The sequence below is a fragment of the Enhydra lutris genome, unplaced genomic scaffold (assembly GCF_002288905.1).
Source record: "Enhydra lutris kenyoni isolate GAN:26980312 unplaced genomic scaffold, ASM228890v2 scaffoldscaffold64, whole genome shotgun sequence".
NCBI classification, from domain to species: Eukaryota; Metazoa; Chordata; class Mammalia; order Carnivora; family Mustelidae; genus Enhydra; species Enhydra lutris.
In genome coordinates this window covers 9,014,412-9,035,610 of record NW_019154148.1, presented here as the reverse complement: position 1 = coordinate 9,035,610, position 21,199 = coordinate 9,014,412, and the positions used below count along the sequence as shown (strand labels likewise).

Here is a 21,199-nt window from a genome sequence, read left to right as displayed (position 1 = left end):
TAGTGAGGGTCCACTGTCATCCCATTTTACAGACGGGGAAACTGAAGCAAGGAGCGACTCAGTCCCCCGCCCAAGGGCCCACGCCTAGATCGTTTTGAGTCTGGATCTGACCTCAGATCGTCTGCCGCCCCCAGTCCATGTCCAGGACCCGACGCCCACGCGCCGGGGGAGCGGGTAACCGCCCCTCACCGGGTTCCCTGCCTCCCGGGGGCCCAGTCCCCGCCGTTGTCACGACAACCGGGGACCAATGGGGAGCAGGCAGGCGGGAGGAGGCCCCGCCCCGGCCCCGCCTCTGGCGGAGGGCTCCGAGCTAAAAGGGCCGGAGGCCGGGCGGCGGGAGCCGAGGCCCGCGGAGTGCCAGGCGCGCACGGAATTCCGAGTGTCCAGAACGTGCAGAGTCCCCGAGCCGCGAAGGGTACGAGCAGCAGTCACGATGTGCGGTGAGTGTGGTGGGCGCGCCTTCCGCACCCCCCAGCCTCTGGGCGCCTGGACCCGAGAACGGGGCGCTGGGGACCCGGACGTGGTGCGGGACGGGGGCATCGATCTGCCCCGGTCCTAGAACTAGGGGCTATCACCGTCCGGGCCTGTCCCCTCCTGTCCCCCGTCCCCGAGTGGCTGTTCCTGGGAGGTGTGGGAGAGGAGGCTGTCCATCCTCGGGCCGGGACTTGGTCAGGACGACCCGGCCCAGCCCTCAACAGAGGAGCCAGAACTGGTCCTGTCCCGGGCCTGGACCTTCACAATACAGAAGTATTCGCACCCCCCACCCCACGTCCAGTACGGAAAGCGCCAAGTCGCCCACAAAGGCGGCCACGCGCAAGCTCACGCATCCCGGGCGCGGGGTGCCTAACCCGGCTCTCAGCCTATCGCGCCCACCGAGGAGAGGCGGCCCCACCTGCACCCTCCCGGCAGCCCGCGGGACTCGCCCCCGTGGCGTCGGGAGCAGCCCTCGTGCGCTCGGGAAGGGCCTGTGCGTTCTCCTCGCGTCCCAAAATGAACCTCTGTCCCTGGAAGGGTTGATTCCGTGTTGCCACCTCTTGGAGGAAAGGGCTCTCGGCGAGGCTTGAGGAAGAGGCAGCCTCGAGCGAAGCTGGGAGAGGGAATCCGGGATGGGGAGCAGGGCTGGGCTTGGGCGTCCTGAACACCGTGGCGACTCGGTGCTGTCCGGGGAGACGGCTGGGCGGTGGGGAGGGCGGCTGCCGCCCTTCACGCACATCTGCAATTCCTTACTCTCCTGGCTGGGCCGCCTCCGCTGGCTGGGGAGAGGGCCGGCCGGGAACTTCTGCTGGGACAAAAGGTCACTGTGCCTTTTTTTTTTTTTTTTTTTTTTTTTTTTCAGCTTGAGTAGGATTCAGTTACCCATTCCAGCCTCCTGTGGCTGGAGGACCTGGTGGAACTTTTGAAGCCATGAAAGGCCTCTGTCTGAGTTCGCTGAGGGCTGTGGGGTGGGATGTGCCAGCGGTCAGCCCTGGGCCAAGATCTATACAGGCCTTGTTTCTGAGGCCAGTCCCTGCTGAAAGTGAAAACGAACCAAGGATCCGCAGCCGGCTTTGGGATGCAGCCTCCCCCAGCCCAAGCAGGCATCAATTTAAATTCTTGAACCTTCAGCAAAAATCTCAGGGCTGCAGGGCATCATTAACAATGTATAGGGCGCCTGTGGGTGTTTCTGGGCAGAGAGAGGAGGTAAAAGTGGAGGTTTTGCCAAAGCCCTTTGGGTTCTAAACCCCTCAGTGCGGCATTCAAGGTCCCTGATGGGAGGCCTTAGAGCCAGACTGGTGGACTGACCAAGACATTTGCTCTGGGAGGGTCTGCCCTTCTGGCGGTGGTACCCTCCCTCCTTACTCTTCTCAGGTGCCCTCCTGCGCCCCACCTCCACCAGCACCCCAGCCTTCTTTCCTGCTTCCTACCTGCATCCAGCTTTCTCTGCAGTGCTTTGAGCTTAGTGGAGAGAGATGGACTCAGACTCTCCTGATCTGGGGTTTTGTTCTGCTTTCTTAAGGGGCCGCACATGTTTTGTCCCCTAAGGAAAAGATGAGCTCTGGGCTGTAACTACCTAGCCCGCCCCCCACCCACAAGCAGATCCCACCCTGCACGCCCCAGTGAAGGCAGGGAACCACGTGCAACTCCCACATGGGAAAGTTGTTTCCTTTTCAAGTAGCCAGGAGAAAGTCTCAGCTGGGTGCTAAGATGTCTTTTACAGCTCTCTTACACTTGCCAGGCACCCCTTGCAAGGAGGACACTGTCCCGAGCTCAGACCTCAACAGCAGCAGCTGGCTAGAATTAAACACGTTATTCTGGTGTTTGTTTTTTGTTTTTTCCCTGGATGATGGCCTGTACATGTATGGCAAGTGATACTGGTTTTCTTTTCATGGCTGTGTCTTTTTGTAGTGCATTTATTTAGGCTTTCAGAAACTTCATCACTTTTCTAGAAAAATACTAAGGAAATGGTTGCATACTGGGTGCAAGGATAGGGTGAAAATTGGAAAGATGCTCCTGGAATGAGCCACTTACCCTTGTCGCTTTCCGTGTGGGGACGCTGAGGCGTGAAGAGGTCTGTGCCCATCTCTGTCCAGGAGGGGTTGTTTTAGGCCTTCTTTCTGGGCTGGCGTTCGCCCCACTGTGATCTGCCACTTGGAAGCCTCCTCAGAGGTGGAGTCTCCAGGGCTGAGATCCGACAGGGGCCAACGGTTGCTAAGAATGACCAGTCTCCCCTTCATCTTCCCCGGGTCTCCTGCAGAAAGCCGGACCCAGTCCTAGCTGGGCTAAGAGCTGCTCAGAGTTCCAAGCACACTGAGGGCACAGCAGAGGGACACAGACCCTCAGAGGTGATTTTGTTGACATCTGAGAGTTGCTGGCATTTTGCTGATTTTCCTCCTCTCCTTCCTTCTTCACTCATTCAGTAGTGACTGACCGCTCCTGGAGAGGTCCTGTGTTTGTCAGGACCTGGGGCCTCTGGGGCATGATCCTGCCCTCAGAGAAGGGTCCAGAAGTCAGAGAGGGGATGCAGAGGTGGTCACCAAGCAGGGGTGGGATAACCCATTAGGTAAACGCTGTCAGATGGGGAGAACCCTGGGACCTGTGCCACACAGTGGGTGCCTGTCCTTCTGTGTGGTACCCAGGGCTCAAACTATTTCTTACAGCCACCAAATGACACAATCGGGAGATTTTACATTAGAAGGTGGGATTTTCAGCTTCTCTTGAAAGAAAAAAAAAAAAGAAGAAGGTGAGCACTGCTGAGCGTATCCATCTGCAGAGTACACCGTGGCCCCTGGGATGATGGGTGCAGGCTTCCTGGGTTCTCCTGCTCAGGTCCCTTACTCACTGACATTACAGGATGGCCTGTGTGCAGTCTGAGCTTGAGACCCCAGCGTCACGGAGGCGGGGAGTCCTGACTTTGCCAGGAACGGGGCCACAAGAGCCTGGCCTCAAGTATGAGCTCCAGAGAGAGAAGTGGAGGCAGGAGGGCCGGGGAGGGACAGGTGCGACACAGCTGAAGACACAGGTTGTCCAAGAGCACGGTAGCAGGGACCGCACATGTGTGGACACTGGGCAAGGAGGCTTGCACTTCTGGTCGATGAATTCTTCAGGCTTCCCTATCCTTTACGACTTACTGCATTGAGTCATCTATGAGGCGGGGGGGTGAAGCTGGCTCTGGAGAAGGAACAGATTCTTGGTTTTTGCTAGAAGCGAAAACCCTCGCTTTGAATGCATTGCCTTTTGTCTTAGTTGGCGTAGTAGTGGCCGCCAGCAAGATATTACCATGAAGTTGCTGGTATAAAACAACATGAATTTATTTTCTCACAGTTTTGAAGACCAGAAGTCCAAAAGTCAGTTTTACCGAGCCGAGATCAAGGTGTTAGAAGGGCCCCCACTTTCTTCTGGATGCCCTACAGAAGAATCTGTTCCTTGTTACTTCCAGCTTCTGACGGCTGCCAGGATTCCTTGGCCGTGTCTCCTTATTCCGTTATGTGCCTCTGTGGTCCCATCGCCTTCCCCAATTCCATATCAGATCTTCCTCTGCCTCCCTTTTATAACACTTGTGATTGAATCTAGGGCTCACCTGGATAATCCAGGAGAATCTCCCATCTCCAGATTTTCCACTTAACTGCATCTGTAAAGACCTTTTTCCATATACCTATTTTTACAGAATCTAGGGTTAGGACCCGATATCTTTGAGGGCCATTAAGTACCCTGCTATAGTTGGCTCTGGCTTTTAGGTGTCTTCCGCAAGAATCGCCCAGTGTTGCTAATCCCAGATGTCAGGATATGGCCAAAAGGATGTGGAGCTGAGGGCCATCGGTATCCCCTCTGTGCCCTATGTGCACACCCAAGTCCCTTGGTCCCAGGACTTGCAGACTGGACCCACCACAGTCAGAAGGTCAGTGTAGGCATCGGTTAAAGACTCTCTCCTTCACCGGCATGCACCACATACCCAGTTCGACCAAATAGTTTTCACAGTTTTTCTAGAAGTCAGGTCTTGTGTCATGTAAATACAGCACTCACTCCATCTTGCCCTCCCTCCATGTCTATAGTCTTCCCACTCCTCTCTTCCCTGCAAGAAGTAGGCATGGTTTTATCCCTCAGAACCAAGGGGGGCTGGGACACACACACACACGCACACACACGGTCTATTCACTTGCATGGTGGTCTTCACGAAAGCTTGTCATGTGCTTAGGGGGCTTGTCTCTCATTTCAGACATCTAGAGAGATTACATGACATGGGAGAGAACTCACCCTTTTGTCCCAGACTTCTTCCCGCACGGGGAACCCCATCATATTTGACACCCCTTTTCTCCCTACAATGGTTCAGTTCATGGATGAATGCCACAGAAGGGACTAAGCTGGAGTTGATGGGACATAGACTCTGGGGTCAGGTCACTTGCCTTGCTACCTCTCCAAGCCATAAGAACCTTACAAAACAGAGCCCCTGCTTGGGGATGTGCAGATAAATGTTTGACAAGTGGCTCGCCATGGCTAATTTCAGGTCATCAGTGTGAGTGTGAGGTCCCTAAGCATGGAGTTGAGAAGAGATGCATGCGGTTGGCTCTCGGGAGCTCAGATCCTGCCAGCAGGACTCCCCTGGGCATTCAGACAGAGGGCTTCACAGAAACCAGCTGGAAAGGGGCTCAGCACTGGAAGTGATCTCCCCACGTCCCCCTCCTCCTGCCCATTGTCACGCCACTCCTCCCTCAGTCAGTCTTATTCATCGGGGGTTTCCTAAGTTCACAAGAACCTTCTGGAAATTTTGTGACGTAACACAAGTAGGCAGTACTTTTAAATTGAAAGATTGTTTTTATAGTTCATGAAATTTTCTTATAAAGGAAGATGGACTTGAGGCAACAAACACCCTAAAGAGAAACTTCTGGGAGATTAATCTGATGCGAAAATAAAGAATTTTCATCTGATCATCCGATCATTTTTTTTTATAAAGATTTTATTTATTTGTCAGAGAGAGAGCGCGAGCACAGGCAGACAGAAGGCAGGCAGAGGCAGAGGGAGAAGCGGGCTCCCTGCCGAGCAAGGAGCCTGATGTGGGACTCGACCTGGGATCACGACCCGGGCCGAAGTCAGCTGCCCAACCAACTGAGCTACCCAGGCGTCCCCCGATCATTTTTTATAGCCAAATTTTGGCAGGTTAAACAAGACTTACACTTACTTTAAAGTATTTTTTAGTATAATGTAGAGTATATGTTGCTTCTCCCTTTGCTCTTCATGAAATCCTAAAATGACAGGGACACCAAGAACTTTTTTTATTAAAAATAGAAATGCCAACACGTTTACTGCAGGAAGCTGAGTCTCCTGTTATCACAGGGATTCCTGTGGTGGGGTAACTTTAACCCATGGAGTCCCAGTGAGACCAGAGGCAGGGAGAGGCTGTCCTGACCCTGAGCCAGGCCCTCCGATCCCCATGTCTTGGTGTGGGATCTCTGCCTCTGCTCTCACTTCTGTGAGGAGGTGGCCACAATTGTCCCCATTTCATCAAGATGGTGTTGCCCAGAGAGGGCACCGCTCAGTGGGCTTCCCCACCTGGGGCCTCACCCAAGAGAGTAGGCCTGTCCCCCCTTTCCTAGCACACCACATACACACACCCAACCCTCAAACCCTTTCTCACAGCCATACATGCTCACGTTCACACTCATAATCACACGTACCCAACACTCAAACACACACATATCCAATGCTCACATTCACACTCCTACACATCCCCACACCACACGTACTTCTATGTATTCACGCACACCAACGTGCTCACTCACACACACGCCCCTGATACTCAGACACACACACATAGACGTACTCTCACAAACACACACACTCAGGAATTTTCTGAGACTGAAGTTCAACCGGCAAGCACGTCTTTTGTCTGGGTGGGGAGTGACCCTACTTGAAAATTGGACTAGAGTCTAATTTGACCTAGGCTCGAGGGCTAAGGAGGTCAGCCCCTTCAATGCTGAGAAGCATGGGATGGTGGTGGAAGGATCACCCTTGGTCTGGGGGAGGGGGGGGTCCCAGTCTGGCTGGGTGGTAATGTGGACCCAGGGGCTGAGTCCTCACCCTGGTGGGGTGCAGGCTGGATCTCTACCCAGGACTGTCTCCCCCCACCCCCCATTCACAGTGAGGACAGGGCTTTCATTGTGAAGCTAATGCTCGGAGGGAGGGACAGATTTTCGAAAACTACAGCCACATTTTCAGAATACAGATCCCAGCCTGCCCACTGTGAATTTGACCTCTTCTCCTGTTCTCTAGGCCTCAGACAGCCCCTGCTCCCCTCCCCACCACCCCAGGCATTCCAGGGGTTAGAAAGATTCCAGGAGTTCACTGCTTCTAGTTCTGGCCCTGTGTCCGGGGATTATCTGTCACTTGGAGGTTGAGCGTCACTTGTGTGTGTGGAAGGGCCTCGTCTTGGTGCCTTTGGCCATGAGTCACCTGTACGATCACTCAAGCCCTTTTGCAGAGGGAGTGTTAGAACCCCCCAGACCCTCAAGATGAGTCAGGCAGAAAGGGCCACAGTGCCCTTTCAAAGGGCTAGTCTCCATCCTGCATCACATCTGGAGCCTTTTCTGGAGTTTATCTCAACTTTTCTCCCTCTAGACATTTTGCTCCCTCACTTCCCCCTCAGATTTAAGAGTAGGGCCCTGAAAAGCTCTTTGGAAACTCTGGATGCCGGGGTGGTGTGTGGGCATGGGACATGTGCTGAGCTGGGCTGGTTAGGCCACAGCAGTCTCTGTCCCAAGGCAAGACATTTCTGGGATTTTATCATCCTGCCTGTGCAAGGGAGGGAGGGATATGGGGAGCATGGGGGCAGACTTGCTGTCCTTGCCACGGCCTAGATGGGCAGAGAAAGTGGAGTTGGAATCAGCAATGTCTGGTGGGGGCCAAGAGGAGCTTCCTGATGTCACCATGACCCCGGGCCCTATGGTGGGGGGAGGGCAGTCAGAGGTCTTCCCATCAGGGGTGAGGTGGGCGTCTGTCCATAGATGTGAGCAGTCTCTCTCTATGTGAGGTATTTCTCACCCCTTGGAGTAGGATCGTAAGGCAGGGTTTACACTGATTTGGGGTGGGGCAACAGGGAGTCACCCTGCAATCACTCAGATAGACCCGGCTGTGTCTTACTCGGGTCTTTGGCCTTGGAGCCAGACAGGGGCCCTGTCTGTTCTCAGGAACCACAGCCTTGGCCCCGGACCCGGGGAGGATCTGATGAGATAAGGTTCTGAAAGAACTGGCTTCCTGGGTGCCACGTGCACCTGCTGCTTGGTGTCTTCCACACCCCAGGAGTGGGAGGACCCTCGGGGGACCTTGGGCCCGTCCTTTTACGTGCTGGAAGGGGAGCTCAGATACGGCTTTCTCCTTCTTGTGGCCCCTGGTTCTTCTGGGTGAGTGGGGTCTGGAGCCATGGAGAAGTCAGGGAAGTCAGACTGCTCTCAATAACAATCCCATGCCTACCAATGTCTAACATGTGCAGCAGCACATGCTAAGGTAGTGTATATGGGCACGTGGCAAAATATTGTGACCATACAAAGTGCACACATGCGCTAGAAAGGGATTTCTGCCCCGTATCCAGTACCCTCCTCTGAGGCAATCACTGCATCCTCATCCCACCCCGGGGTCTTGGATGCCCTTCCAGAAATACTGTCTGTGTCTCCCCACCCCTCCCTGCATAATTTAGCTATGTTCTGCAAGCTGCTTTTTCCCCTTGGAGAAAAATCCTGGAGCTTGTTTTCCAAGAGAACGCAGAGCCTCACCTTTTTCTCCATGGAAGGGTGGTCCCACGGTGGCCCCGCCACGTGGCTGTGGTGCTGTCACTTACCTGGTTCCTGCCAAGCCTCAGGCTGTCCCCCATCTTCAAGGACCACAAACAGCACCGAGCTGAGCTACCATCCTCGTGCACGCACACACGCCCCTCTGCAGGGATAGTGGTTGGATCCATGCCTAGCAACCGCTCTGGTCCACAGATGTGTACATTTTTAATTCTGAAAGCTTGTCCAATTGCCTTCTAGAAGGGGTGCGCAAATTTAAACTCTCGCTGGATCGTCAAACTGTTTGATCTTTCCTGATCTCATAGGTAAAAAACGGAGTCTTGGGGGTAGCTTTTGTTACCGATGGTAGGGATTCCAGAAGGGAATTCTGATGTGAATGATGAGAGAAAGGCCCGGGAGAGCAGTTTTACTCCATTTCTTTATTTTTCTAATATGTAAGAGCCTGGTGTCGATGCTGAGGTTTTGTTTCCCCACCGCCCCCCGCCCCCATCTCCAGAGAGTGCAGGGGAAAGCCTGCCAAGAGAGAGCTGGAGAGGAGAGGGATGCCGCTTAGTTAATGAAAGAGCTTACTTGAATAGATGTCCGCATGCAGGAGATTTTTTGCTGAAATTAGATTCATGCTTTCTTGCGCAAAGACCTTGAAAACCACTCCTTGGCAGCCCCCCCCTCACCACAGGGTTCTCCCAGACTGTGCAAGAGCGACTGGGAGCCTCCTGGCTGGGTGCGGACACAGCTGGTGGTCCTGAGGACAAGGACACTTTAACCAGCACCCTCACCTCCCCACCAAGAAGACTGCTGTCAGGATCTGAGAGCCAGAGGCACCTCCAGCAGCATCCATGCCTGACAGAAGGATTTCATAAGTGCACTTTGGCCCAGAGGAAGGGGACTCGCAGGGGTGAATCAGAAGCAGAGCCTTGGAGCACTCTCATGAATGCATTTCAGATTGCAAACCTCTCCCGAGTTGGTATCTGGGCCTTTGAGTCATCTGCAGTGTCTGCTCCCCTGTGTGAGGTGCAGCTGTAATTCTAGAAGGATTCTGGGATGGCAGGGAAGACTCCAAAAATGACCTGTGAGGGGCTCCCCCCTTCACGCAGTGATCTCCCATGCCTACGTGGCATTTAGGGTGCCCGGAATTCACCTGCGTCCTCCCGGGGAACTTTCTGATATATTTGCGGAATAATTAACGTTATGAAAATTTCACCCAAACATTAGATTGTAGTGGTGGTCGGTCGACTCTGTGAACACAGAGTTGACCTTGAACGATGGGGGGTGTTAGGGATGCCAGCACCCCATGCCACTGAAAATTCGCGTGTAACTCTGATTCCCCCAAAACTTAGCTACCGTTGAGTGGAAGCCTCACCCAGAAGCATTAATACATAGACTGTGTGTTAATGGACCATATACTGTATTCTCATATTAAGTAAGCTAGAGAAAAGCCAATGTTATTAAGAAAATCATAAGGAAGAGGAATGCCTGGGTGGCTCAGTCGGTTGGGCGGCTGTCTTCAGCTCTGGTCATGATCCCAGGGTCCTGGGATCAAGCTCCTCATTGGGCTCCCTGCTCAGCGGGGAGCCGCTTCTCCCTCTCCCTCTGCCTGCCGCCCCTCCCTTGCTTGTGTTCTCTTTCTGTGTCAAGTAAATAAACAAACAAATCTTAAAAAGAAAGGAAGGAGGAAGGAAAGAAAGAGAGGAAGGGAGGAAATAAGGAAGAGAAAATATATTTACAGTACAGTACTGTAGTTATTTAAAAAAAAAAAAAAGGTGGTCCTGGGCAGTTCATTCCCGTGTTCTTCAAGGGCCGACTGTCCTGAAAACCATCGAATTATACACTTTAAATGGGGAAATATTACAGTATGGGACTTATATCCCAATAGAACTGCTCAAAATTGTTTAATGTTTCCATTAGAAGGTAAATATTGGGTTTTTTGGTTTTGGTGGGGTTTTTTTTGTGAGTAGGGTGACAAAAATATGTCCTCTGCCCAGACGTGTTGAGGTCCGAAGGGTAGGGTATGGTGTGAGCTCCTGTGTGACACAGACACTCAGCTCCTTCACCCAAGGGGGGCTAGGGGGGTATGCCTAAATTGCACATGGGACCTCAGACTCAGTGGCTCTCACCTGACCTCGAGTCAGCCAGGAACACAAAAATAGCTGACCGCCAAAATTATCCTCAGCCGTATTAAAAAGAAAGCATCTGTCCCGGGTCAGAAAGCACAGGGTGCATGTTTTTATATAGAGATTCTGCACTTTCATACTTGAGTGCAAATATAGCCCATGTACAGTAACACATACAGGACATAAGCGTGCACAATGTCATTTTTAGCGGTGTTTAATTTTATCGCCTTGCTTTCGACTACTTCTAGAATGAATTCTAGCCAGCTTAACATTCATCTGCTGTGACCATGATCACATCTCTTTAAGTGACGTCGAATCACTCATTCAGAAACATCGTATTGGCTTGAATCTAATCTTTTTTATGACTGGAGATTTTACAGGAGGTTTTGTGTATAATTGTGCTCAGCCTTCAGTTTCCCTTAGAAAGGTTGTTCTCTCTGAGGTTCCTCTCTGGCATTCGCCCCCTCCCAGTTTTATTGAGATAGAATAGATGTGTATCATCGCATACGTTTCGGGTGTACCAAGTGATTTGGTATATGTGTGTATCGTGAAGCAATTGCCACAGTAAGATTAGTAAACATTGGGGGTGGGTGGGAGGGATGGGGTGGCTGGGTGACAGACACTGGGGACAGTGACGGACAGTGTGTTGCGGTGAGAGCTATGTATTGTGTAAGACTAATGAATCACAGACCTGCACCCCTGAAACAAATAATACATTATATGTCAATTTAAAAAAATAAAATAAAACAAATCCCCAGGGGAAAAAAAAAAAAGATTAGTGAACATTCATCCCCTCACATAGTTAACACTTTTTCCTTGTGAGGAGAACTTTGAAGAGCCACTCTCTTAGCAACTTTCAGATATACAATAGAGCATTATTAACTGAAGTCACCACACCATCCATTACATCTCCAGGACTTACTTACCTTATAACTGGAAGTTTGTATGCTTTGACCATCTTTACCAGGGTCCCCCATCTCCTGCTCCATGCTGCCTCCCCCCACCCCGGCCTCTGCCAACCACCAATCTGATCTCTGTATCTATGAGTTTGAGGTTTTTTTTAGACTCTTCATATGAGATAATACAGTATTGGTCTTGCTCTGTCTGACTTACTTCGCTTAGCCTAATGCCCTCCAGTTCCATCCGTGTTGCTGCAAATGGCAGGATTTCCTTCTTTTTTATGGACGGGGAATAGTCCATTGTAAATATATACCGTAATTTTTCGATCCATTCATCTACAGTTGGACACTTTGCTCGTTTCCATGCCTTGGCTATGGCGAATAATGGTGCAGTGAATGTGAAGGTGCAGATACTTGGCAAAGTTTTAATCTTGGTCAGACCTTTCTGTCATCCCAGGAAAACAGTGGGAAAATTTTAAATTAAAGTTAAATGATTAAAATTGGGGAAGTAGGCCTTTTCATCCCATTCATCCCTGAGGCAACACTGCCCAGTGGTTAGGAGCATTTTAAGTCCTGAGGTCAAGTCACAGCCTCGCGGGCTCCTGGTCCAGAAAAGGACTGTTGGGAGCTTTGATTGACATCCGTGTGAGAACGCTTGGCCCAGTGCCTGGCACGTAATGAGTCCTCAGTAAGATGAGTTACTATGAATATTCCTGAAGGCCAGAATTCTTCACGATCTATACTCTTGCTTACCTGAATAAAGTAGATTTACAGTCACTCTACTCCACATATGTTTATTGAACAAGGACGGTGTGCCAAGACATAGTGAGAAGTATAAAGATAGACGTGCCAGCCTGTGTTCTTACCGGGGGATGAAGGTGTTCCAAGATGCACGGGCACAGGGGTGGCCCAGAGAAGGGAGCACACCCGGTGGGGGCCTGGGAGGGATGAGCCAGCCCTGGGAGGTGGTGGGAGCTGAGCTTTGAGGAGGTCAGATTCCCCCCAATGGGGCAGGGTGGACAAAAGGAAAGAGGGATGCCAGGATAAGGAGCTTGCAGGGTGGGACAGAGACAGACCAGGGGTCCATAGTCTCAGGGCAAAGGAGTTTGGGGAGAACACCAACAGGGCAACTGTTCCTTCCTTTTTGGGAAAATAGTATTTTGAAATACAAATACAGAAAATATAGCCACATAAAGTCTTCTGGGCATGCAGATCTATCTTGAAGGTAGGGATTCTCTGCGGGCCAAGAGGTGGTTTTATTTTTGCTACTGTAAAAGCAACATTTATTGATGCTAAAGCTCCAGGCTACAGGGGAGAGTGGGAAAAAGGGGTCGAGGTCTCAGTCCCTGTTTCACCTGCTGTAGGAGGACTCTTCCCAGGCCTGTTCTGTGCAAATCAAGGGGTCCACATAGACAAGGACTCCAGACGTTCCCAAGTGGCCAGGCGGTTTTGCTGATCTTTGGTATTATATATTTTTTTAAAGATTTTATTTATTTATTTGTGAGAAAGGGAGAGAGAGAGAGAGAGAGCACACAAGCAGAGGGAGTAGCCGAAGGAAAGGGAGAAGCAGGCTCCCTGTGGATCAGGGAGCCTGATACGGGACTTGATCCGGGACCCTGAGATCATGACCTGAGCCGAAAGCAGGTGCTTAACCTACTGAGCCATTCAGGCGCCCCTGATCTTTGCTATTCTAAATGAAAGCCGTGTCACGAAGTACAGTTGTAGCAGAAATTCTCTGCAGGGGAGCTGTCAGGCCACGGTGTCTGATATGTTCTTCACATGCCTCCTGAAACTTCTTGTCATGGGCTGGGCTGTGGGCCAGGTGCGTCCCGAAGCAGGAGGGGAGCACAGCTCTTGGGTATGTCAGGGGAAGGCCACACGTGCAACCCAGAAGCTGTCAGGCCATGCCACCCATGCCTGGGTCCCCAGAACTGTTTTTTTCCCAAACACTGACCAGGTGATTGACAGACGTGTGGTTCCCTCTCTTTTCACAGGAATCTTCGCATACATGAACTACAGAGTGCCCCGAACGAGGAAGGAGATTTTTGAGACCCTCATTAAGGGCCTGCAGAGGCTTGAGTACAGAGGCTACGACTCCGCGGGTAGGTCCTACGGGCTGTCACGGTGTACACAGCGCATTTGTTCATTTAACTTGAAAACTAGAGAAAAGTAGAAAGAAGAAATAAGGGTGAAAAAAAAAAAAAGAAAACTCCACCCAAAGCCCTCCGGTCAATATCTTTGTGTCCCTGTCCTGGTCACTGCTGAGCCTATGTTAGGTTAGGGTGGTCTGTGGGGGGGGGGCAGGGGTTGTCGTGCATAGGTATTTTTTGTTTTTACCTGATTATTGTTATAGAATTATAATTTGATGTCCTGTTTTCATCTCTCTACTGCATTGTCCGTTATCCCAAACTTTTCCGGTGGTCTTTTTTTTTTTTTAATTAACATATAAGGTATTATTTGCCCCAGGGGTACAGGTCTGTGAATTGTCAGGCTTACATACTTCACAGCACTCCCCATAGCACATACCCTCCCCAATGTCCATAACCCCACCCCCCTCTCCCAACCCACCTCCCCCCAGCAACCCTCAGTTTGTTTTGTGAGATTAAGAGTCTTTTATGGTTTGTCTCCCTCCCGATCCCATCTTGTTTCATTTTTTCCTTCCTTAACCCCAAACCCCCTGTCTGCCTCTCAACTTCCTCATATCAGTGAGATCATATGATAGTTGTCTTTCTCTGATTGACTTTATTTCGCTCAGCATAATACCCTCTAGTTCCATCCACGTCGTCGCAAATGGCAAGATTTCATTTCTTTTGATGGCTGCATAGTATTCCATTGTATATATATACCACATCTTCTTTATCCATTCATCTGTTGATGGACATCTAGGTTCTTTCCATAGTTTGGCTGTTGTGGACATTGCTGCTATAAATATTGGGTTGCCTGATGGTCTTTCTCAGTGGCTGCACACTTCTGTGAGGATAGTTAGTCTGCTTCCCATTTTCAATTAAGCAGCCTAGGGAGAAAGGGGAGCCAGATAATTTTATGCCTCTATTCATTCCTAATGGAAAGTGAGTCAAATGAAGGATTGTAGGAATGCTGATGCAAGAGGGACACCAGCCAAAGCCCAGGGCCCAGTGCACAGCACAATGAAGGCCCTCCTGCGAGCCCACTGCCTTCGGTGGTGGGCCTGGAGGTGCCTCCCTCACAGGCGGCCCTCCGGGGCTACACCCTGGTTAGACCCAGGCTAGGTTGCCACAGCCTCTTCTCTGCAAGTCAACGTCCTCAACACTGTCTAGTTCTCTTCCAGGCCACCCACCTGGCAAACAAGAAATGATAAGTCCACAGAGCTCTGCAGCCCTCTCCTGGGGTCGTACTCTGTAATGAGGTGTGGGAGACACAACTTCAATGCCAATACCAAAATAAAAAAGAAAGAAATTGTGTGTATACCACAGGTGTGGCCATCGATGGACATAATAACGAAGTCAAAGAAAGACATATCCAGCTGGTCAAGAAAAGAGGGAATGTCAAGGCGCTTGATGAGGAACTTTATAGTAAGTGGACCACAGGCCTGGTCAGAGCGATAAAGGCCTTATGGGTCAGTTAAAAACCTTTTATGCCAGCAATACCCGAGACTAAAAATAGGAGCTCATCCAAGTGCAGGTAAACAGAAAGGGGGTTCAGCCCACCTGGTAAAACTGTGTTTCTCAGGGTGTGGGATGGGTTTTTTTTTTTTTTTAGGAGGTGGGGCATGAGCATTTAAAAAAAATTCAGCACTTACATATTTATTTTCATTTTTCTGGCAGATGATATTGCTATTCCATTGATCGTGGCGACCCATAATTTTTTTTTTTTTTTTCCCAAGAAGCTCATTTTGGTTAGTGAGTTAGGTTACTGGTAAGGACTAAGTAAACCACAGCAGGGATCTGGCAGAAATCCCCAGAGTGGGGCCCTCGCAGTGGAAGGTGGGATGTAGCTTTCGATGTAGCTGAGGCGCATGCGTATAATGACGTCACCTCCCCCTAACGGTACTGTGTCAACGCTTACTTTCCCTTGATCTAGAACAAGACAGCATGGACTTAAAGGTGGAGTTTGAGACCCACTTCGGCATTGCCCACACGCGCTGGGCCACTCACGGGGTCCCCAACGCTGTCAACAGCCATCCACAACGCTCAGACAAAGGCAACGGTATGTAACATGGCCTTGCCCACCTCCCCAGTCCAGAAGGTTCTGCGTGGCCCTTGATCCAACCCCACTCCCAGCTGGCTTGCTTCTCTCCCAGCCCTGTCTTCCCTGAGGAACCCATCCCCAGGGGGTGGCGGCCAGCCCCAGACAGGAGGCAAACTCAGCCTCGCTCCTGGGTGGTGCTGACCTCCCCAGGAAAACAGCGGCACTTCCAGGGGCTGCTGCTGGCTCCTGAGACCCAGCCTGAGTGGGACTTGGCAGCAGAGGGGTCGAAGAGTCTGGGCACTGTTCTTCAACAAGGGACTGCGGTGTTCTGGAGGGCTAGGCGCCCTCAGGGAGGGGTGGGTTTCCTTCCCTCCTGAAGAGAGAGGTTTGCGCCAGGGCGGTGGCAGTGCTGATTCTGGTTCATGTCAGAGGTGCCCGCTCCAGTCCTGGGCCCTGTGGTGACACCTTGGCTGCCACAAGCTTGTGATCTGGACAAGCAGCCCAGGGGCTCCCTCCAAGCACCAGAGCACTCCACGTGGCTTGCTGCAGGGTTTTTAGGCCTGAGAATGATCATACCTGGAAGTCGAGACTTCTGGCATCCCTTGAAAAACTAGAAGGTGTGGTACCTGGGCTCGGGGTACCTTAGAGTTCCACTGACAAGCAGCGATCCGCGGTCACAAAGTGGGGACATGGAAACTGCTCAGGACCGTCCCAAGGATACCGGACCCTCTCTGGTAGGCTGCAGGCTCCTCAGTTCTCCCAGCCACCCCCTTGGGGCAGCCCCAGCTCATGGATCCACATCCAATGCCTGGGCCCCCCTGGAAAGTTCTGCATGCCATCGTTCTTAATGCCCCCCAGTCCCTCTCATTGGGGATGTCCTGGTAGGTCTGGAAATCCCGGTGGGTCTCCTTCCTAGGTTAGACCTGGTCAAGCCAGAAGCCCCCACTGACCCACACCTGGGCACGGTGGGGTAGGGTGTCCAGCAGAGAGAATGCTCTCTGGTGTCAGCTGGGAGCCCCACCTGAAGACATCTCTTGGCATCATGCAAGTCCTCGCCAAGCCCCATATTAGAGTAGAAATCAGAGACGTCAGAGTCATTGAGGCTCTGAGTGCTAATGGATAGACACTTAGCTACGCGCTTGGCAAGCCTCACTGCCGTTCATCGTCATGGAGTTTGGGGCACAGGAGAGACTCTGACGCCTCCCAGCTCAGTGTCCTTTATCCCTAGGAACGGTGGCTCATCCTGCCCAATTCGGAAGGCTGAGCCCCAAGTGCCCTGCTCAGCAGAACAGCTGGGGTCACAGGTAGTGAGTTTTTGCTAGGGATTGACCCTTGGATCTGGTCCATGCCCTGAACCATCCAGCGTCCCTGTGCTGGGGCAGGTGCCCTACATCCAGGAGGCAGACAGCAGACCCCATGGTCATGAGGATCTAGAATGTGCATCCGCCAAATCCCAAGCCAGATACAGAGGCTAATCCCCAGACCATGTATGCTGAGATGTCACCCCAGGTGATAAGGCGAACCCCCACTTCAGTGTAGACGATGACTCTGTGTCCCCCTGAAGCAGGGAGGCTCCAAGCAGATCCCCCCCAACCACACACACCCAAACTGGAAAATGCCTGCCCTGACTCAGGATGAGTAATTGCAAATGACATGAGAAATAAGCAAAGATTCGTAGAATTTCTTTAGCAACTCATCAGGGATGACTGAAAAGCATATTTTGAAGAAAAGCTTACAGCCAGCAACAGCATTACACAAGAAAATTACAGAGTTCTCACAAAGAAAACACGGATTCTGGGAAACAAACTACCAATGAGAAGTTGAGACAATCGACTGAAATGAAAAAAATGGGACAGGGTTCGGAAAGTAGACTGAAGACACCGTGTCGGAGTCAGTAGGAAAAATAAGAAGGGGATGGATATGGACACAGTTAATAGAGATCCAAAAGGTGCATTATGGGTGTCCCCAAGAAGAGAACAGAGCAAATAAAGTAAAAAAAACAACAAAACAAAAGGAAAACAAAAACATAAGGCCATAATAGAGTTCAGCTGTGCCTAGTGCATTTGCCAAAATGGCTTTTCTATCCGAGTCCTCCCAGTTTTTGTGTGAGCTCCCCAAAGTAAACAATAGAATGTAAAAAAAAAAAATAGTAGTGCAGAAATGATAAAAATAATGAAAAAGAGTAAAGGACTATCCTGTACTGAAAAAAAAAAAACAAAACAATACCCTGAAGACCCAAAGTTTCACTGAAGGATAGGAAATCTCAAGGTCAATAAAGGGTCTTCCTATCATCTGGGCTCAGGAGGAATGGGGGTTACTTACCCAGAAACAAAAAAATCTCAGGCTGGTTTTAGACCTTCAAGTTACTCGTCAGCCGTTGATTGAGAAAACGCAGTGGTGACTGAGCAGATGTATCCCTCACTTTGCCAGCATTGACCAGGGGGTCCCCCATGCAGGGAGTAGCTGGACATGAGCAGGGTTTGCTGCTGGTGCTTGGGGAGGTGGGAGAAGCCACAGCAGGCAGATCCCGCAGAGAGAAGTGCTTGTGGCCACACAGGAATGTGGGTGAGCCCAAGGATGCCAGATTTTTCCTCCCGTGAGAAATCAGGATTTTTAATTTAATTTAATTTAATTTAATGTTAAGATATTATTTATCTGAGAGTGAGAGAGAGAGGATGAGTGGGGGAGCAGCAGCGGGAGAGAGAGAAGCAGACTCCCCATTGAGCAGGGAGCCCAAAGCAGGGCTTGATCCCGGGACTCCAGGATCGTGATCTGAGCTGAAGGCAGACACTGAACCCACTGAGCCACCCGGGTTCCCCTACGGTTTTTAAAAAACAGATTTTATTTCTTCGGTAGCAAGAGAGAGAGCCTGAATGCACAGTGGGAAGGGGCAGAGGGAGAAGCAAACTCCCTGCTGAGCAGGGAGCCTGATGTGGGCTTGATCCCAGGATCCCGGAATCATGACCTGAGCCGAAGGCAGATACTTAACCCAATGAGCCACCCAAGTGCCCCGAGAAAAATCAGGATTTTTAAGTGAAACTTCAAAATTTTTAAACTTAAATCTTTTTACATTGCAGTGTGGGTCAAACAAAGCACCCATGTGGACTGCCAGCTTGTGGCCTCCTTGAGCCTAAAGCAGGTTGGGACTGCCTGGACTAGTTTCTAGATTCCGAAGAGTTCATCCTGCCCCATTTTACCTAAATACCAAAGTGTGTTTGGGGATGCTGTAGGCCACAGGTCAGAGCCCTGTGCGAGGTCAGGCAGGCAGGTGCTCTTTACCCGAAGAGAACTGTGCATTTCCTCGGGGTTGAACTGAGGTGGTGGTAGATGGTAGTCATCAGCTCTCATCAGCCTCAGTGATGTTTGCTACACAGCGGACCTAGTGGTAGCTGAGCTGCCGAGTTTCAAGCTGTCACATCACTGTCCTTCATTTCTGGCTTGAACGTCACTTTCTCATAGCATTTCTGTCTTTGCCGTACTTCTCTTCCAGAATTCGTAGTCATCCATAACGGGATCATCACAAATTACAAAGACCTGAGGAAGTTTCTGGTAAGATCCTTCCCCTGGGTTGACGTGGAAGTCAAGTGGTCTTCCCTGGGAACTTTCCAACCAGCTCGTTTCCCACCGGAAACAGAGGCGGGAGCTGAGTGAGACCCGCTCTCAGTCACATGTGAGCGTTGGATAAACGTCGTCCCGGCTCGGCCGAGTTCCCCATGTCTTGCTGGAGAAGATAACCGGGCCTTTGCACATACCTCCAGTGTATTGCAGATTCCCATAAGCCAAAGAACACGAACTTCCTTTTATTAAGGTGTTTGCACTTTCATAAAGTGTTGACATAACACATCAACTCATACACCAAATGGAATGTGGGGTGGGAAGACAGACAGCGAGTGTTTAACGTATGAAGAGGTTGTGGTGTGGACTGGGATGTGGGTGGATTTGACTCAACATCTTTGGTAATTTCGCCTGCTGTTTTTTTGCAATGTCCAGATTAACGGCAGAGACAGGCTTCTGAGGCAGGATGATCTCAGGGAATAACTGGAATGACTCAGCTTTGCTGGGCTCTGTGCTTCTGGCAGACATTTCCGATCCCCGTTTTCCTTGTTCTTATCTGAAGTCACTGCCAGGGTGGGTCATAAGGGAGGAGAGGGAGCGGCGTTGCGCAATGATGGTTATCTGACACTGTCCCACGAAATATTCCAGGAAAGCAAAGGGTACGAGTTTGAGTCAGAAACAGATACCGAGACCATCGCCAAGCTAATTAAGTATGTGTTTGACAACAGAGAAACTGAGGACATTACATTTTCAACACTGGTCGAAAGAGTCATTCAGCAGCTGGTGAGTTAGGAGAACCAGACCTGTTCTGGTCTGCATGACGTAAGATGCTAAAAAAGCACAGGGGCGCTTGGGTGGCTCCGTGGGTTAAGCATCTGCCTTCAGCTCAGGTCATGATCCCTGAGTCCTGGGATCGAGTCCTGCACCCGGCTCCCTGCTCCTCTCCCACTGCTGCCATGCTCCCTGCTTATGCTCTGTCTCTCTCTTTGTCAAAAAAAATAAATAAAATCTTTAAGAAAAAAAAAAGCTTAAATTTTTAAAAAAAATTTAAAGTACAGAGGGCTTTGGTTCCTCAGCACGGTACCAGCTGTTTTCCCTTTCTCCTCCTGCCATCATGCTGTACGAACTGTCCTGCCCTCAGCCCCCTGAGGGAGTGACCCCAGGACCCACGCAGCAGGAGGAGTGGCCCTTGTCTGGGGCAGTGGGCCAGACTGGCGGGGCCAGAGCGCGTCGTTCCTCACTCTAGTTTGCTGTGTTCACAGGAAGGGGCATTTGCGTTGGTTTTCAAGAGCATCCACTACCCGGGAGAAGCCGTTGCCACCAGGTGAGGCTCAACACAGTGACATTTCAAAAATAAATAAATAACGTGCAATTGCTTAGCTTGCTGCCCAGGGGAGAAGTGGGGCGTCTGACAAACTGGAAGGCAGTCTCTAAGGGACAGCTGTGGCTTCGGTACCCCCACCAGCTCTGTGGTCACAGCTTATGATTATTACAAGAGAAACCAGAAAGTTGGATTTTTATTTGGAAGCTCTAGATTTTCAGACGTTGACAACAAATTTAAAGTAAAAGTAAAATTGTATGTAGCGAGGGGCAGATCCATGTTCCAGGCCAGTACTCGAGGTTCTCTTTAGAAAATGTATTCAGTGCGGGGCGCCTGGGTGGCTCAGTGGGTTAAGCCTCTGCCTTCAGATCGGGTCATGATCTCAGGGTCCTGGGATCGAGCCCCACATTGGGCTCTCTGCTCAGCGGGGAGCCTGCTTCCCCCTCTCTCTCTGCCTGCCTCTCTGCCTACTTGTGATCTCTGTCTGTCAAATAAATAAATAAATTCTTTAAAAAAAAAGAAAAGAAAAAAGAAAATGTATGCAATGGGGCGCCTATGAGGTTAAGCGTCTGCCTTTGGCTCAGGTCATGATCCCAGGGTCCTGGAATCGAGTCCCACCCTGCCGCTCCCCCTGCTTGTGCTCTGTCTCTCTCAGTCTGGCAAATAAATAAATAAAATCTTAAACACACACACACACCAAGAAAATGTAAGCAAAACTATGAGCATGAAACTAGGAACAAAGGAACATTAATTGTTGCCGAGGCCTTGAAAGCCCCAAGCTAGAGGTTCATCACCTTCACAGCATGGGTGTTCTAGAAATCAGCTGAGAGGGCCTGGGTCAGCCCTCGTGGCCCCCTGTTAGGGCCCAAGGTCCCAGCACTGTGTGAATTC

At 50.8% G+C, this 21,199-nt stretch overlaps 1 protein-coding gene across 1 annotated transcript in view; it reads left to right on the top strand.

The window, feature by feature from the left end:
• The first annotated feature begins 247 nt into the window (after nucleotides 1-247).
• LOC111158888 (glutamine-fructose-6-phosphate transaminase 2) overlaps nucleotides 248-21,199 on the top strand; it is a 42,085-nt gene continuing 21,133 nt past the window's right edge. The window contains exons 1-7 of the mRNA XM_022521185.1: nucleotides 248-440; nucleotides 13,260-13,367; nucleotides 14,718-14,816; nucleotides 15,325-15,450; nucleotides 18,923-18,981; nucleotides 19,636-19,770; nucleotides 20,250-20,311. Coding sequence (XP_022376893.1) covers nucleotides 248-440; nucleotides 13,260-13,367; nucleotides 14,718-14,816; nucleotides 15,325-15,450; nucleotides 18,923-18,981; nucleotides 19,636-19,770; nucleotides 20,250-20,311 — 782 coding nt within the window. The remainder of the gene's footprint in view (nucleotides 441-13,259; nucleotides 13,368-14,717; nucleotides 14,817-15,324; nucleotides 15,451-18,922; nucleotides 18,982-19,635; nucleotides 19,771-20,249; nucleotides 20,312-21,199) is intronic.